The sequence below is a fragment of the Toxotes jaculatrix genome, chromosome 23, assembly GCF_017976425.1.
Source record: "Toxotes jaculatrix isolate fToxJac2 chromosome 23, fToxJac2.pri, whole genome shotgun sequence".
NCBI classification, from domain to species: Eukaryota; Metazoa; Chordata; class Actinopteri; family Toxotidae; genus Toxotes; species Toxotes jaculatrix.
Window position 1 is genome coordinate 14675668 of NC_054416.1, and position 19698 is coordinate 14695365.

General features: G+C 41.9%; 1 protein-coding gene across 1 annotated transcript; it reads left to right on the forward strand.

Moving 5' to 3' along the window:
• Positions 1-12714: 12714 nt before the first annotated feature.
• On the forward strand, positions 12715-16561 carry cd248a (CD248 molecule, endosialin a). The gene has a single exon (XM_041031559.1). The coding sequence runs from the start codon at positions 12904-12906 to the stop codon at positions 15235-15237; it is 2334 nt and encodes a 777-aa protein (XP_040887493.1). The 5' UTR covers positions 12715-12903; the 3' UTR covers positions 15238-16561.
• Positions 16562-19698: the final 3137 nt, after the last annotated feature.

Below are 19698 nucleotides of genomic sequence, written 5' to 3' on the forward strand. Positions count from 1 at the left end.
ATTACTGGGTCCTGTGATAGACAGGTAACCTGTTCAGTTTGCCTCTTGCCCAGAATCAGCTGGGATTGGCTCCAGCCCCTCCCCGTGTAACCCTTAAGAGGATAAGCAGTATAGATAATGGATGGATCAATAATCTTTTCAGCGTATATTGTACTTGTCAGTGTGAAAGCACGCTGATATTGTTCCCACATGATTTAGATTGATTCAGCTTTAGTTTCACTCCACCTTTTCCCATCCCCTGAGCACCCTCTTTCAGACATCCAATTACTGGCTGTTGTCTCTGAGAATCAAAGTGCTGCAGAGCCTCATAGTGAGGAGGGACAGTTCAGCAAAGCGTGCCACTTTGACACGGGGAAACTGCCATTTGCTGACTATGGGCGCAAGGCGGCGTCCACCCTGGTCGCCAGTCAATCACAGGGCTGACACACAAAGACAGATAAGACAGATAACCACACACGCACACACTCACACCTACGGGTGTTAGATATACAGTATTTCTGATGGTGATAAAGATGTATCACTCTTACTAAGTTACTAAGGTGAGATTCTTCTGTAAGTGCAAACCCAACGGACAGATGGGTTTCATTGTGGTCTATCACTACCACCAAGTTACTCGCTGAAAGTGGTGATCATTGCAGTGGTGAAAGTGGTGCATCATTCTCAAAATGAGAATCTGCTTCCTGAATGTTTTGTATCTTTACTAATAAAAGAGAGTTTTCCTGGGAGACAGGTTTAGGACATACAAACATATCTTAAAGTCAAAAATTCCTTATATACTTGTTGACTGCAAGATAAAACTATGCACTCAAATGTGCACTAAGTTCAGTAGGTCAAAGTAGAACCCGGAAATGGTTTTGTAAGATTTAATGAATATTTATGGACAGTTTGAGTTATAACTTTAACAAGTCTCCAGGCATCAGTAATGAAGTTGGTGAGTTAAAACTCAGTGACTGATGGAAATTATGGGCAAATCTATAAAAAAAATCAGTCTCTGTGGTTATAAAACAGACCCACACAGAACCCAGGTCTTCCTTCATGCCATTCCAGTGCTGAAGCGACACCCCCTAACTGGTTTGGTAGTCTAAACACACTACTGGCCAGACTTTAGCCAGGCCTGAGACATGACAGACGGCTTACTGGTTCTCTGCATCCATAAGTACACAAACACATACACTCATTCCCATGAGGAGTTGGTGTGGCTTGGCCAGCTCTGCAGGAACATAATGACACATCACCATTCAACTGAGAAAAAAAAAACAAAACAATATACAGTAGAGGGGGCCTCTGCAGTAGCTCTGTAAGGCTGATTTTAGCAGTAATGGAGCTGCAGGGGTGGATGAACTTCAGCGTGGGGAACTGTGGGAAAACGTCTGATAACAACTTATCTCCATCTACATTTGGTGATGGAGGGTGACCCCGCTCGAGCCAAGACCCTGGTTTTATCAATGACACATTAAAGTAAACCTCCATATCTAAACCTCTGCCATTTGTCTTCATGCTGAGCCTGGAGAGCAGAGAGAGAGAGAGAGAGAGAGAGAGAGAGAATTTATAGATTGTTTAGTCAAAGCCCTGAGGTCAGATTTCAGTAATATATATACATATATACACAGTGGCAAGAAAAAACAAGTGAAGCTGCTGAACTAAACTTAACTAACTTAACTAAAGTTAACTAAAGTCAGGATTTAGTAAACCTGAAGCCTCATTTCAGTCAGTGAAATGAGATTTGAGCTGTGGGTTAGAGCTGCTTTGATTTATAGAAAACACTCAAACATTTTTGACTTAGATATTCAGTCTAAAGGCAGATAGACTGTGCGCAGCCAGACAAACTGTCTATAAATGGAGACAATTTAGTTTTCTGGCCACTCCCCCTAGAAGAGGTCATCATCCAGCTGAGAGCTTACGCATGGCATAAAACAGGCACTGTTTATTCTCTGGATTCTGTTATCTTATTTAATTTAAACTGAGACAACGACTGAGATTAAATCGTCGACTTAGCTTGAAGCAGTTTAATCCATGAGGAATGCTGAGTTATTTTGAGTTTTAGTCCCTAATATGGGTCAAGCACCAAAAAAAACTGTGGCTCAAACATTTCCCATGATGTAACCAAATAGCATCTTTTAAATGCCTACATCTTTAAAACTGGACTCTGACTACATAAATCTCAGGGTGGTGCGTGAAACCACTTTGAGAAGCTTAGCTGAGGTGAAACTAACGATTTATTTATTTGTTTTTAATGATATTCAGTGTGAAATTATAGAGATTCATGATGGCCTAACTGCTGTTTCAGGGGATTTTCTACAAAATCTGGGGCCTGGAAACCTTGAGTCACATGAAAAAAAAAGAGTAGAGTCAAGAGAAAAGTTACAAAATGTTAATTGCTGACAAATTTATTCTAAGACTACTGACATCCAATCTCAACAGCAGGTTGCTTAGATTCTAGCTCATTAAACAGGCCACATGTCTGTCTGCTGAATCTGACTGGAAGTAGCTTGAATCCCACCAGGGGTAAAGATAAAGAGCACTCCGACTCCTTTTTGATGTGTCAATCTAACGACCTCCTGCGTGACTCAGACCAGCTGCAGCCCACTGTCTGAGGAGCAGACTTTACTAAACAAATGCGCCTCCTGCCACAAAGCGTGGCTACACCTCTCAGTTCAACATCCCCCTACATCAGGGGGAGTTTCCCTGATGGGAAGCATCTTTAAACATCACCATTTTCTTTCTTTAATGCCGCCTCACCATGTACTTGTGTTCATAAATCACAAGATGTGGGGACTGAGTTTAGAGGACTAAAACCATGAAACAAACATCCCACTGGGTTTTTAAGGTGCTTGAAAACCCACAGTGAGGGATAAAGCATAGGAGATGACACAAAACCTTCATCCTACACATGCAAAAAATCTAGTTTTGGTTTCTTTGATTCTGTTTAGAGTTTCCTGTTTTATTTTGAAGGTCGGATCCTATATTACTTCCTGTAGTTTTTTTTTTACCCTCCTTTGTGATTGTCTGCACCACCCTGATGAGTGTCACCAGCTTCTAATTACCTCTTGTTTGGGTTTGTGCCCCGGGTTTGTGTTCTGTGTTTTTGTTGGGTGCTTGATCTACTATGTTTTGGATTGTACTTTATTTATATGTCACTCTGGACAAATGAGTCTCCCAAATGAATAGATGTTAATACAGGTTTGACCCAAGCAGAGAATTTCCTTAGATCCTTTAGAGCTACTTCTGCGCCTGCTAATCCACTGAGCATGAGGCTGAATAAACTGGAACTTCACTATTGTAGTCATTAACACAGCTTCTCCGACAAGTATCTCCTGGGGAATCTGTGGGAATTTCCTAGAAGAGAGAAACGAAAATCAATTTCATTCAGTATGCAGAAAAGATTGGTTGTGGTGGAAGGATGGGAGTAGATCTGTATAGCTCCCTGCCCCTGCTTCTGGTTTCTCCCAGAACTTGAACAAACGTACAATTCATTTTTAAGGATGTGATGCCTCTGAGCTGATGGGTGCGACAGGGTTTGGGATGTTTGCGTTTGTGGTCTTTTATTTTTTACCAAGGCTCATCTGATGAAAAGTCAGTTGTATGGGAGCATGTGGTGGAAGAACGAGGCTAAAATAAACTCAAAGTATTATAGATTCTGATTCGGCTGCATCTCTGTTGGCCTTTTCCTAGAGATTTGGTGGTGCTTGTACAGAACAGAGAAAACGGGGTACTTCGTACTTTGCGCTTTGCAGTTAACTTTCACAGATGCCTTAACACAACCTTGACAAATGTTGGGTAAGAAAGTTTTGGGTAGAACTGCAAAGTTTTGACTAGTAGAGTGTGTTCGAACTGAATGTTTTTAATCAGAAAGGCACACACAAAAAACTCAAATGAGCAAAAACACTGGACCTCTTGACACAAGGGACTAAGACAGTCTGCCACAGACAAAGGGGAAGACAGTTTAAATACACTAGGGGGCGTGAAGAACAATTAAACACAGGTGAAACCCGTAAAGGCGGGGCAGGTAATCAGAAGTGGAGGGAAACACAGGAGGGCAGGAAGTGAATGTAGAACTAAACAGGCAGGTAAAGATTTCAAAATAAGACAACACAAGGGAACAGAGCCATCAGTCCAGACTTAAGGGCTAGACATATATAGTGTCAGTGAAGCATTTGCCCTTCTCACTCACATGTAAGATCACCTTATCACTGTATATATATATATAAATGCAGAAAAGAGTATATAATATAGAGATCAGCTGATCACAAAGCCAGATGCATATCCAAACTCTCTGCAGTGCATGGAGTCCATGCTCTTTCATTATAAGATAAACTTTATTGTAACCTTTTTATTTATACCTATAGAGTTGAAACGGCTGCATTGCTCTGTTTGGTGGAAGGTTATAGCAGGGTGGATCTGTGTATGGAATATTTTAGTGGTATGTGTGGAGTGTATGTGTGCCTGGTAGCCTTGGCTACAGCACAAAGGGAAATTTCACTCTTACGTGTGAGTGAGAAGGGCAAATGCTTCACTGACACCAGCCTTGTGTTATGGGTGTACTTGAGGCTGGAGAGAGAGAGAGAGAGAGAGCTAAAAGAAAGAGAATAAGAAAGCCATCTTTAAATACATGCTATGTCATATATAATCATATTGGTGGCAGGGTTTGGATGTTTAGGTGTTGTTTGATCAAAAGATCAAAGTGTAGCAATGAGTTCTGGTATCTTTGTAATTTGCAGTGACCTTGGAAAAAAAAGATTGTGAGAGAATAAAGAAGGAAGAAGGAAGGAGAGTGTAACATGGGATAAAAAGTAAAGACTGAAAAATCAAAACCATCTCACTGAAAATGCCAAATAATGTTTTTCTTTTTTCCTTTTCTTTTGTCTTGCCAGATTTCTTTTTGATGATCAAACGGTAGATTGTCACGAGGCAACCAGGAACACTGGTTGCCTCTGGTGTCGGCCGGACCGCCAACTGGATATGAGGGGCAGGTGTCGGCCGGGCCGCTGACATGAGACGTGGAGCATCAGCCAGGACCCCTGATGCAGGAGGCTGAGGACCGGGCAGAACGTTGGCCGGGATCCCCGATGGTGGGACATGGGAGACTGACTGGAGGCTAGCTGACTGGGAGGCTGGCTGGGAGCCAAAGCACTTGAGTAGTTTCTTTATAAAACCCTGGGTGTCAACCAGAGCCAGATCTGACAGGGACACCCCCACCGGTACAGCTAGCTCTGGATACATTTCCACAATCCAGGGTTTATCTAAAACTAGTTCTCAGAGCAATATCCAAGCTAATTCCTTCTCCCAGTAGCTTGTGGCCTGCTGCTGGAGCTCAAGCAGTCCACCAAGGCGTTGAGTGACTTTAGAAAGCTCCTTTGCGAGAGCTTTCATGTCGACCAGGTCTTGGAAAAGGAGTGAGCGCTTGAGCTCCAAGTCAGTCTCACAGATGGGATCTGCTGGGTCCATACTGGTCAGTTCGTACTGTTACGAAGTCACGACCGAGGTAACCAGGAACATGAGGGGAGACAGGACCCAAATACAAAAAACCCCCAAGACAGGCAGATGAGTAAACTAAAAGTCCAACATCACTGGAAGAGTCCAGGGCCAGGGATCATCCACACAGGAGAAAAAGACTCAGGAGCAGAACTAAATGAAAATACAAAAGTCCTTACTGGAAAACAAAGGAAACCAAGGTAAGTCCATGAGGGGGAAAATGCAAGGCACAGGTGACACCAATTAGGACGGGGCAGACAATCACAAAAGGCGGGAAACTAGACAAAGACAGGAAGTAGAACAAGACAAAATACAAAAGGGCCATTACTTCAAAATAAAACAGGAACTACTAACAGAAATTAAACTAAATCAGAGTCCAAAAAGGTTCAACTGTCCACAAAAGAGTTCAAAAAAAAAAAAAAAAAGGGGGTTCCGAAAACAGCCCCCTTTGAGGCTAGTCATGACATTAGATTTCATTAGTTTTGCTATGAGTAATGAGAGAAAAGACATTTTTTAAAAAAAAATTCTGTTTTTTTTTCTTGTATCTTTTGTAGTTTACGTGTTTTGTAACAAAACTGATGCTGTATTTTTTTTTCTATTTAAACCCACACAGTAGACAGGATGCTGCACCTTCACATATTATACCATTCGCCCTTCAATCTTCACTCTGTGGTATTATAAATTGTGCTGTTTTTCATCCGTTAGGCCCCGACAGCTCAAACTTTACATGTAACGTTTTTCACCTGAAGTTACCCCAGAACTACCTGACCACAACCTGACACGCTCACCTTTAGCCAATCACACGTCAGCTGTCAAACTTTAAGAGCGCTCTCTCTCTGTCTGCTGTCAGTCAGCTGTTATTTCATCACCGTGATGATTCGTGACCACCTCAGCTGTGGATGCCCCGCCCTCTCCAATCAAACCCTGGACGTATTTGAACATAACCCTTCAAATAACTTCCAAATAAATTCCATTATTCGATGTTAGATTATTACATTTACTCTGCAATGGAAACTACCACAGCTCTGTGGTACTTTTCCCTTGATGTCATCCAGTATCAGAAACAGGATTAAGACTTGAATTTGGCTTGAGAGCTTCAGCCTGATCGTGTCGGAGAATAGCGATACATGTCTAGGTGTCGTGAGATGCTGTCCACAGCTACATCACTATAGTGTCACACTCAGACACCCGCTAGATTAAACCTGACTCTTACTGTGAGAGCAGGAGGTGATGAAGTGGGGAGGGAGAGAGGGAGGGGAAGCAACATATCTGCTGAGATCCCATACATGTTCCCTCTGGACACTTGGTATGCAACACACAAACAGCTTAAAGAGCCTGTAAAGCCTCTGTTGTTTTGAGTCATTCCATGAAGAATGTTTAAGTCGTCCTTGCTTTTATAACTTACATTAAGTGCAGCGTATTATTGAAGGTGAGTGTACAGTGCATTACAGCTGGAGGACTGAGACAATCTAGCCTCAGTTCCTGCCAGGTTTACTTTGACATACTGGGACTGAAATAGAGAAATAAGCCAGGATTATAAAAGTAGCTGGCTCTGTATTTCAGCACAAGCTCACTTTGTATGGAAGTTAATTGATGACAATTTAGTGAGAGCAAAACAAGACAGAAATTTTGGCTCATTGCTTTCATGTTAATGAGCTACTTAACTTTTGTGAAGATCTCTCTACTGTTGTTTGTTGATGACACAAATCTTATACTGTCACATGAAGATTTTGCTGTTTTCAGTTACACAAACGTCAAGTGCTTTACAAGAGCACAAATCTATGAGATCATTTGATTGACGATTACAATAAAATAAAAACACAGGACATAAGAAGACATAAGTAAATTAATAAAAGCAGAGTATCAGGATAAAATCAACAACAAATACAATACTAACAAATAAAAGCCAGATGGTGGTAAGACATGTCTTTATGATGACAATTAAGAGGCTAAAGATTTAAAGATTTATTATTGATCCACATAGTAAATATTGTAATATTTGTTTGATGCTAATTCATTAGATCTTAAGAAGACACCCTGAATTCAGAGGATGTTTGTGAGCATAGAAATGAATTCAAACAGCCAGGAGTTATCTGGCCATTTGCTGGCCATTTCATTTCATGTTCTTCAAACCTCACAGAAAAAAAGGACATGTTGACAATTGACAATGCCAAACAATTTTTTTTTCTTTTAGTCATTTGTATTTTACATATTTTGCAGCAACACAGACGCCATTTTTTTTTCTATTTAAACTGCACCTTAACTTATAACATTCTAAATTTTTTCTCTCCTTTTTTCTCAGAAGAACATCAATGTTCATCATCACCCTGCCCCCACCACCAAACCTGGCACTTCCTTGATGCTGTTCTCTCTTATCAGGCCTATAGCATGTCGCCTTCTTTCACTCTTGTACCTGTAAGAGAGAAGCTTTGTGGTAGAAAATTACCTGGAATTTTGTGGTCTGGAGTTTCCTCCAAAATGTGAATCCTTCTGTGAAAGAGTTACACATGAAGAAAATATCTTTAGGGCAGTCGGTGTCCACAGTCTCCATCATACTCATCTTTATTCAGCTGTTATTATCTGCTAGAATCATCACACACTCAGACGTGACTCACTGGGAGTGCTGGACTTTGTGTGGGAAACTTTTAAAATCCCAGAATCTGAAACCTTCTTTCGTGCCCTGACCCTTCTCTCTTCTCCGGTGGCTGGGAAACATATCAGCACAAGTGCTTTGAATTATCAGCCAGGACCTGCAGTGCCCCCGTACAGCAGCAGAACTGTGGGTGTGCAGTGAGGAAAGGACAATAGTAGGACAACTGCAGGGCCCTATAATGACGTAAGATCGCGTCACTGCAGGTGCATCTTGTGTAGATTGTTTATCCATGATAATAAGGGCAGCAAGAAGGTTCTGGGTTTGAATCCTCGACTCTTGTTTTATTGACCCCGACCTCCTCCTGATGCAGACTTTGTTGCTCTGTAACCCTTCCATGCATGACTTATGAAACTGATGTTATGCATATAAGCTCAATTATTAAAAAACAACACAAGACAAATTTGAACAGAGAGGAAAAAGCTCAAAGTCATATTAAAAAATGTGGTTAAATTGATATACAAAAACCTTGCAACAAATATGATGATAAATTTAGATGGAAATGGATACCACTGTCAGCCATCTTGGACGAAGGGTGTCAGCAATTAAATCAATTTTTGGAAAACAAGATGGTAACTACTGTTACAACACTACCATGGACGGTCTCCATTGGATCAAAGCAGTTTTTGGGGTCTTGGAGTCAGTGTGCAGACAGTTACTTTTACTTTTTTTTAATTTACATTAAGGGTCTGAAATATTTTCAGCTGAAATTAAGAACAAACTAATGTGATTTCAGCTTCACTTAGTGTGCGAGTATGTAAAAGGCATGAACCCCAATTACTCCTCATGTGTGGGTCAGTCACTTTTATGGTACCTCATCAGTATTAAGATTAAGATTAAGAGATACTTTATTAATCCCTGTGGGGAAATTCGTTTGTGCGTATGAACAAATATTAAAGCCCTTGGGATGTAAACATTGTGTTAATCCCATCTGTTTACCATTAATTATCCGTTTAAATACTAATGACGTCATTGCTAATGGTTAAACTAAAAAGATTCAATTTAATACTGTTGAGAATCTCATCTCATCTCTTCTGGGCAGAGTGTGGTTTACACTCTATCATCAGGTCTCTTCTGTGTTGTCATGGCAGTCGTGACAGCTCAGAGATCAGATGCTTGAGATGTGTGAAACACGCTTTAGCACAGCCCCGTATGAGCAGCAATGTCTCCCTGGGGGACAGCTGATGATTTACTGATGTGCCTGTACATATTCAGGAAACACCACTGACTCCCCCTGAGACAAAAAAATCAGAAAGTGGGTTTCCTGCCTGTCTGCTGAGCAGTTCTGACTTCATCATGTAAACCACATCAGTTCGGTGCCAGCAGTGCAGAAAAATGAAAAGACCAATCATCGCTAAGTACAGCAAGCTAGTAGCTTATGCTAACTAAGCTAACACAGACTGAATAAAGGATTAAGCTAATTAAAAACTCCCTAGTGTTTTTGCATGTTTTTAGCCTATTAAGTACAATCATATATATCTGACCTCACTGCTGACCGTCTCCCACAGTATACCATACCATACATTTTCCCATAATTTATTTCCACACACATTTCGAAAATGAGGGGACTTGAAATGTAATATATTTATGTGTCTGTCCTGGAGTAGAATATGTCCCTGCTCATTTCTGGTTTCCGTTATTTCTATGTGAAACAGCAAGATATACAATGATAATATGAATATATATATAGTATATATATATATATATATATATATATATATATATATATATATGGACACATTTTAAAGGGGAGGCTTTAGGGATGATATGAGGATAATTCCAGTTCAATTTATTTCCCCCCCACACTAAATCACACCACAGTAATTACAAGATTGTAGAATGCGGAGACGTTACAGGGAAACAAACTTGAATAGTCATGGGATCCGCACAAGTTTCGGGGCAAAGTTCTCAAACTCAAACCTCCCTGAGGTCATCGGCTGGTCGTTCTCTCCTTGAGCTCTTCTTTGAGCACTCCATGAAAAATAAAAAAGCTCCGGTGTTTTTTTTTTTTTTCCCCAGCAGCTCATCCCTCATACCCAGCATAATACTCCACACGTTTAGAATATTAATGAGGCTACATTTATATTCCTGACTGCTTCTGACTGCATTCATCTCTTAAAAACTGCCTGTCCTCTTGTGTACTGTGCAGCCTGGTAAGTTTTTGTTTCATTGGATGAACTGACAATGAGAAAAATATAGAAAATTACACTTACAAAAAAAAAAAGTTAAAATATAGTCATGAAAACTATGAAATTAAGATCCAAGTTGTAATGTAACTCGGCCTATATCTAGAGACGCTAGAGACACATTTTGGAGACGTCAGCTTTTGTGTCTTGTGTGAATGAAAGGTCTATCTGTACAGATAACCTAATAAAGCTGCCAGACTGTCACGCACCCCTGCCTATATACTGCTCAGAGCCACAGCATCAGCAGCTAACTTGTGATAGCATACATACATACATGGCATTCACTCTGCCTGCCCCAGCACTGGGAACTGCATGTGGAGCACTCATGGATGCTGGGAGGAGACTGGGTGCAGGATTAAAGGCTGGTTATGATCATTCACCACCAGTTACGTCAGGTTGTCATAGAAATAGACCACCTGAGTGAGGTCATCTGGTGTCAGTGATGTCCCACAAATGGTCACCTGTGGTTTGAATTTCAGCTTGGTGTGTGTAATTGTGTAATTGTATTTTTTTCAAGGTGAAGGAGCTGTAGTGATGTATGCATATAAATTCAAGGAAAAAACAGCAGCGTCTTAGTAAGGTGTCGGGCCACGACATGACACCAGGACTCCTTCAGCGTGCTTCTGCATTTCTTAAGTCTCTGGAGCTCTACTGGATGGATGAAGACCATTCTTGTTTGAGATTTGATTGCATTGATTTGCAGTGACCCCCTCTCTCTAAGAATACAAAGGGACCCGAACCATGCCTGCAAAGTGCCATCTGCATTCACTGTTTCTCCTCTCATTTATTCAGGTTTAGTCCTTTAATTTGTCAACTGTCTTCATGTCCCCCTGTGCTGCGATAATCATAGTTTCCCCACTGGCGTCGCTACTCATCTAGAACATTTCATATCATGTGATTCAACCCACAGCGCACTGATTAAAGCCCTGCTCATGGCTCAGCAAAGTGCATCTACAGGACTAAAAGACAAAAAGATCTGTCTCTCGCACTGTAGGTGGCTCAGCTTTAGGGAAACAGAACACTAAATTGCTGGAAAACTTTAAAACGTTTGATAAATGTGCCATATAATTCTTATTTCAGTTAGAACTCCAAAAAAGTTTAGTGTAATTTTTATTCCCACCTAAAGGGATTTACTGGTGCTTCAGGTGCTCTTTAGCTTTTTTTTTTTACACCACTCTAACAGAGCAGTTCATACTGCACAGTACGGGGTTCTCAAACAGCTGGATTTATGGCAGACTCTCAAGACTCTCTGCTACTGACCCACCCCATCCCACACCAACCTCCTCTCCTAGACACACACCCCCAAGACCCTCTTCTCTCCAGCATTTATCCCCCCGTTTAGAAACATAAGTTTCCATTTCATCGGCCCCGGCTTTGTTTTCATAGCAAACCCAGAGGCCCTCTTCCGCCACACCGGCGACCCTCAACAACTTTCCCGACTTCCCCATCTCAAGCTGAGAGTCATTACCATGGAGAGCCATGTAGTTTGTAATGCAGCTGCACGCCTTTTCTGCAGGAACTGATATATATATATATATAATTTATTTATTTATTTCCTGGGCTAGGGTAGTGTTGTTAAAAGATTGTGCATTTGTGGAAAATATTTGTATTTGTAAAAAAAGAAAAGAAAAATGGAGACCCTGTGAACAAATGATACCCGCGGTGAGGTTAAACACACCTGTGTGCGAAGACAAAGCAGCAAAAATGCATAAAAATATACATTTCCTCAACACAAATCTTTTCCGCACACATGTACAAATTTCCCATGCACATTTATTTCACAGGTTTATATAGTTTGATTTACAATTACAGTACCATCAGAGGTACTGCGCTCCACAGGAAGTATTCATGTCAGGAACCTGCTGGAGTCACACTGCATAAGCTGATGAGAGAAGCTATTCACAAAGTGAAATGGAGGAGTTAAAGTCTAGAGAAGAGGGGGCAGAAGATAAATGATGGATTGCTGTTCAAGTCATAATTCAGGCTCATAGAGATAAGAAAACATTTTTTTGAAGTGCCACAATTTGATGTATGTGTGTGTGTGTGTGTGTGTGTGTGGGTGGGTGTGGGTGTGTGTGTGGAGGGATAAATGGCATAGTACCAAACTATGTCCATGAACAGCAGTTATGAAAACCATATGACAAAGACAGAAACGTTGCACCTCCCCCCATTCTGACACACACATCCACATTACCCCACCCCATCCCACCCCCACATCTTCCAAAAACATACAATCCCTTTCCTCAGCGTTCCCTTCCTCTCTCTCTCTCCCCTTCTGCACACTCTCCTCCTTGTTATATATCCCTCCCTCTACCCCCCCCAATTTCTGCCCTCCCTCCCTGCTCTCTGGAATCTTGAGACAATCTGCATGCACTCAACTCCAGCTCAGATTTGTTTGAGCAGGACAGAGTGAAGAACCCAGGCAGACAGTGAAGAAAAAAAAAAACAGGGTTCAAATGAAGGGAGAAGAGTTCAGATAGACAACAAAGAGCCAGACTTAAAAGAAGCTTTCAAAGCAGGGACATAAAAAGCGTGTAGAAAGTCAGGGTGAGACACTGGACGAGAGTGGAGGGATATATTCAGTTCTAAAAAAGAATGGGCTCCCCGGTGAGCGGTGCTGATGCTCTTCTCTTTAACTCTCTGCTGGCTTTGCTCTTCGGAGTTTCTACAGTCCTGGGCCAAGACCTGAGAGAGAGGGATGCACTCTGTAATGTGGACGGCTGCTTTGTGGTCTATTTTCAACGAAAAACCTTCCTGGATTCATGGAGATCCTGCAAAGAGAAAGGTGGCAACCTAGTGACCATTAAAAGAAAGGAGAATGAAAACACTATCAACACACTTTTTTCCACTGTGGATTTACGCCACTCACGCACCAAAGTCCAGGTGTGGATCGGCCTGCAGCGCCATCCTCGCCAGTGTACTACTACACGCCCGCTGCGGGGTTTCTCTTGGACTACCGGAGACCAGGACACAGAATATACCAACTGGCAGAAAGAGGACTCCCCTAGCATGTGCACGGTGCCTCGTTGTGTGGCCATAGGTTACAGCACTGAAGAGCAGCATGATAACTTCAAATGGCTGGATGGTTCCTGCTCAGTCCCTGTAGATGGGTATCTTTGCCATTACACATATAAAGGAATGTGTCCCGCCTTGTGGAGTGAAGGTGCAGGCAATGCCCTTTACACCACACCATTTAACCTTCTAAGCTCACTGCTTACTCATGTACCCTTTGGATCTGTTGCTACCATGCCCTGCCCAGCAGGCACCAAAGAGGAACAGTCTGTTTTGTGTATGATAAAGGAAAATGGCTCAGTGGGGTGGTCACGAGATTCCCCTTTATGCTCTGATCCCCCTTTATCACGCAACTGGTGTGAGCCAAATAATGGTGGATGTGAGCATTTTTGCAGGCTAGCCGGCACTCAGGTCTACTGCGAATGCACAGATGGGTATCAACTGGGAGATGATGGGCAAAGCTGTGAGCCTTCTGATATTTGTGACGGGGCCCCCTGCAAGTTTGATTGTATGTCCCTTTCGGATGGGGAGGGTTGCATGTGCCCTGACGGATACATGCTCGCACCAGATGGACGTGGTTGTCTGGATGTAGACGAGTGCCTCCAGAGTCCTTGCGAACAACTTTGCGTGAATACTCCGGGGTCATTCGAATGTCAGTGTCAGGAAGGTTACTATTTAGATGATGAAGGTCTATGTGAGGATTTAGATGAGTGTATAAATGACCCATGTGAACACGCCTGTGAAAACACCCCAGGATTTCATATCTGCCACTGCCATCTGGGTTTTTCCCCAGTACCTGAGGACCCAAGCCGATGTCAAGACACTGATGAGTGCCAAATCCCTGGGACATGTGAGCAGATGTGTGTGAATTATGAGGGTGGATTTGAGTGCTACTGCGAGGAAGGCTATGAACTTTTGTCTGATCACTATTCATGTCAGAAGAGAAGGGGAGATGATCAATCCGCTGTTACCCCTCCCTTTCCTTGGGTCACTCACCGACCTGGGCCTGGATGGGAGTCCATGGACTATGACTGGACTCTGCCGCAGAGCCACACTGGCTGGCCTCCAGAAGAGGAGCAGTCTCTGGACTGGCTGACTGATCCACCAAGAATTTTGAGTTCTGATGTAATTTGGGTCACCAGTGCTCCGCAGGAAGAACTGGCCTTTGACTCAGCACTGGACCTTCCAACACAGGGGGCTGAGAATGATCGGGAACACACAGACAAAGGAGATGACTGGGTGAAGCGATCTCAGTCTGAGCTGGAAGATTTGCCAAACACCATTTACACCATGCCTCCCCCCACCACCAGCTCAAGCACTACCCCAGACATGTACGAAGATGACAGTGAGGCCACTACTGCTCTTCCCATCCTTTCCACCTCTACAGTCTCTGAGGGGGCTTGGAATTGGTGGTCCAGGCTCACCAGTTCCAGCCAGAAACCAGGAAATCCAGAGGATTCGGTCACAGACCACAACATGCCCACAGATTCCAGCTACCACAGTAAGGGAAAAGAACAACAGTACCCCTTTTGGGAAAATTCTGAGTTTCCAGAGGAGGAGTTGGGGGAGGAGGAAAAGGACTATGCAGAGTTCACACAGTCCCAAGACCCAACTGTTCCCACCCAACTTACTCCTTCCTGGCCACCCCGGAGCGAGGGTGGACAGAGCGGTGACATGGTGGATTCTGTCCAGGAGGACAGTGGGCACAATAAGAGCAGCACTTGGATCCTGGTGGGTCTCCTAGTGCCTATCTGCATCTTTATCCTGGTGATGGTGGCACTGGGCATCGTCTACTGCACCCACTGTGCTGTTCAGCCACGCAATAAAAATGTCACTGACTGCTACCACTGGATCTCGGGAGCTCATGATAAACAGGGAGCTCCTAACCCCTCGGCAGGGGTCAAGACCCATGTTTAAAGAGAGGAGAGGAAAACTGACATTCACATAAACTTTGTTTCAGAGGTAAGCAGGAGTAATAAACGTGGGAACAGACTAAATATTTCATCCTCTCTGACTGTAACTACCCACTCTCTGAACACATTTGGATATTACTGTTGAATATAAACTGATGGAGGTGGCGAAGAGACAATGAAAACCACTGACTTTTTTCTTTTTGGAATGGGAAGACTGTGATTTGAACTGCTTTGATAATTCATACACTGATCTGGTTTACTCATGATTGGACAAGGCTGCACAGTTATTAAATATTGCCATCTCATTAGTTAATGCCAATTACTGAAATCTAATATCTGAGGATGATGTGCGTAGACTTTTATTCAGCATTTCATCATTTCACAGCTGGAGCCAGATCCTGCTAAGAGCTGTGGAAATTGTTGCATTGATGGCAAAAGCATTCTGCCTTTTTTTTTTGGGTAGATTTGGCAAAGCTTGACCATGAAGTCTCTCTCCAATGCAAAATCCTTAGGCTCAGTTCATTTCACTAGCATATCACTGTAAATAAATGTTAGCTGTTATAATTAAATGTATGTAAACTGTATGGAGACTATAAGCAAATGCCCCCCCCCCCCCCCCTCCCCAAGAGAAAAGACATTCTGTAGTCACATGATCATGCTGGGAAAGTAATCAAGTCACTGTACTTCAAAAGAGACCAAAACCTTCTTTGTATATTGTGGTTTTATTGTATTTATGTTGTCTGCATACGTGTCACCAGCCATTTTTATTTCCTATTTTTATTTTAACAGTAACACTGTTTGTTGACCCCATAAACTTGACTGATCTGTACAGGAATGTCTGTCCACACATGGGTATATTTTTCCTCACTCATGTCCAGTTTTACAGCACTTCTCCTTTCCTTGAGTTTTCTTTTTTCTTTTTTTAAGTTAAACGTGCAGATGTTCACATTTGCACAAGGAATGTTGTAGGGGCTGTTTAGTTGCTGTTAGCCTTGACCTTGCTCATAGAGCGGCCATCAATCACCCTTCGTAACCCCTAATTAATTAACGCACCCACCCTGCCCCCTCACGAAGGTTGTGTTTTAGACCAGCCCTGGAAGGTTTTCATGGCTATGTTGGATCACATTCAGCCGTGCAAGGACATTAGGGTGTATGAATTTTATAAGAAGGAAAAAAGAAAAAAAATTCAAGGCACTTACATTCCAAATTTACACATGAAATATGTCTTGTGTGTCTTTGTTTTATTGATAGACTGTGAAATGTAAGAAACATCTGATGTCTTTTATTTTGACATGTTAATAAATTGTGAATTTAAAGGTTTGAAAGGAGTTCCACGTTCCAAGTTTTATTATTTAAGATGGAAACTGTAGTTGGACGAGCTTTTTTCTGGACCTGCCGTCCCCTTGGGATAACTGACATCAGACATCACTGATAACAGACAATTTGAAACATATTGTGCTCATAGTTATATTTCTGTCATTCACCTTTTTATAGCAGCGGTGAATTAAAAAGCCATCCAGTTACCTCCTCAGAAAAAAAAGACGTGTGACCGTGGTCAGAGGAAGGAGTGGGTGTGTGAACAATAAGGACACTGTAATTTAAAAAAAAAAAAATGAACACCATCATCAGCGGACCCTCTGTTTGTTAGAGAGAGTTTGTACAAAAAATACCCCCGGATAACTTGAGCACAGTCAGGAAGCATTGTGATTGCACCGACTAAATGGAATGTGCTGATCAAAACCAGGTTCTGGCTCTCTGAGTGGCTTTCAGAGGGGGTCTTTCTCGCTCTCCTCTCTCTCTCTGTCTCTCTCTCCCTTTGACCTATTTTCAGCAGTGTCATTCCTTCTGCAGCTCTCAGTGTACTGACACAATCCAGTCATCAGAGAGCTGAGCCGTGTCTTTGCCTTGGTAACCACACCCATACCCCCCCCCCCAAAAAAAAAACATTCTCTAACAACTTTATGATGTCAGTCAGCTGATTTGTATCATGGAAAGATTTTTATGCAGTTTATAGTGACTTTGATGACTAAATTGTGGTCGCCAGTTTAATTGGTAGGATCTTGGAAGATAGTAACATCATCAAAAAGAAGTCCAACAGGGGCAGGAAGCAATCAGACAACCCCCAAAAAAACCCCAGGTTAGACCAAATTACCTGAAGAAAACAAAACTCTGGTTATTAATCAGTCTATAGTAAATGTACATCACAGTTTACCCCCAGTCCAGTTTTCCAGGACCAACCAGACAAAAGGGGGCAACTGCCCCAGGGCCTCAGACCCATGGTGAGCTCACAGGCTCCAGGTGAACTGCTAAAGCATTTTATAAACTGAGTTTCTTGACACCTGCATTACTATCTAATCTTGAGGCTGTATCTCTTAGAGGTTTTTATCCAAAAACCAGAACACCTCCAATCAACTGAATCACTGACTGTGAGTTCAAATGAGCTGTGTGGCACTCAGACATGGTTAAAGGTGTTTGATATTGACATCGATTTATCAGTTGTGCCCGTGTTTCTCCCTCATTAATCAAACATTGGTTTCCTGTCCAAAGTTTTGTGTGCAGAGAGTATTTCCAGTACAAACCAGAACTTGCTCATTTACCTTTCTTACGAATCCATAAGTGCGTCAATGTCTGGATGGGAACTCAGTCCAATCTGGCCCAGGCTGACGATTCTCAACTACAATTGTAGCTTTGTTCCACATTGTTGCTCTACACTGTTTCTCTCTTAGCTGCTGTCAACTAAGAGATAAATATCAATAGTTACACCTGCAAGCATTTGATTAGTTATCAGAACCATTAGACCTGTGATTAAGCTTTTTTTCCTGGATCATGATTTGTCTGGATAAAGGACGAGGTGGTCCCAGTCCAGAGGCACCATCAGTTTTCCTCATTAGACAATTTCTGGAGCTGAAGTTACAGTCAGAAATGTGTTCAGCAGAGACTGAATAGAGGACAGACAAACAAACACAACCTGCAGTCTGCAAAATCCCTATGTTCTATGATTCGTAGCATCTGACAATGACCTCCAGATTCCTGTTCTGTGCCAAGTCAGACTTAAATACTTTTTTACATTAATCATTTCAGTGTCTGTGCAGCCTGTATAGAGGCTGAACAGACAATCAGGGGACATAGACTGGTGCTTAGACAGGGGACAGGAAGTAGCTCCCCTTGGGAAGTGAGCCCATGGATTAGATGCTTCCAGTGTGATGTAAATCCCCCTCAGAGCCTAGACGCTGGTGGTGTTGATCAGGAATGGAGCGCGAGGTTTGGGACGTCTCAAATCATGAGCATCAGGGGTTGTAGGTTGTCCTTTACAGACAGGTGTGAAATGCAATGAACCACAGGTAATTCAGTTTCATGGGTGGCCACCATCACCCACAGTTTTTCTTTTTTTAAATATATAATTAAATGTATGTAAACTGTATGGTGCTGGTGCTGTTTGTTCATATAAATGATTCCTGATGAGGATCTGAGGATGTAAATATTGTCATTTAAATGAATCTGGATCCCTGATGTTAGCGTGAAAGATTAAAAGTTAACATTGCATCATGAATTTTTTTTTTATTTTCAAGAGTCTCGCAACCTGCAAACAGTCAAAATGACAAAGTGAAACCAGAAGTGAAAAGAATTTTGTGAGCCTTTGTAATTTACAAACAAACAAACAGAGACAAACTACAATTTTTAACAGATCCACTGACAAATAATGAACAGATACAGCAAATACAGAAATAAACAGGAAGAGTCAAACATTTCAAAATGACACTGATTATTTTTAAATACTATGAAATGATTCTTTTTGTTATTATAATATTTTAAGGAAAGGTAAACCTTGCACACCAGCACACTGTGAAATTAAGCTAAATTTTGAATTTAACTTTGTGTTGTACAAATCCACACAACTACACACTGTATTAAGATAAACTAGGTCAATGACATTTAAATGTTTGAGAGATCTGAAGAGCAAGTGTCTAAATTTGTGTTTTGTCGCAGCTTGCGTTTCACAGAAAGTGCTATTATAAAAAAAAACCAGTACAAATAAATAAGATATTTAGTTGAACATACACCTCCAATTTTATATAATGCCCTGTAACCCCCTGTAAGGCCCAGATTTCCTCCCAGCTCACTTCGTCCTCATTTCGTTCATAAACAATATATTGTCATTTAGCTTTAAACACAGAGTAAAAGTGATTTTATTTACAGATGATACACATGTATTTGAAACAACTTTTGGAGACTGTTGAAAAGAAACTGAATCTTTTAAAGAGTTGCTCATGACAAATGAACATGGGATTTCATATCTGCAGTTAAATTGCTGCCTCCTTGTGTTTATGGGGTTCCTAAGCAACCTCTGATGCCTAGGGCAAGAAGCCCTGGAGCAGTGAGTCACATCACAGAATGAAAATGTGAACAAGGATTACCATATTATACTTACATTCTACTGTGCTTTACATCCTTGCCCACTTAAATA

Excerpts from the sequence above, each read along its gene's own strand:
- cd248a (XM_041031559.1), top strand. The coding sequence starts at position 12,904 with ATGGGCTCCCCGGTGAGCGGTGCTGATGCTCTTCTCTTTAACTCTCTG.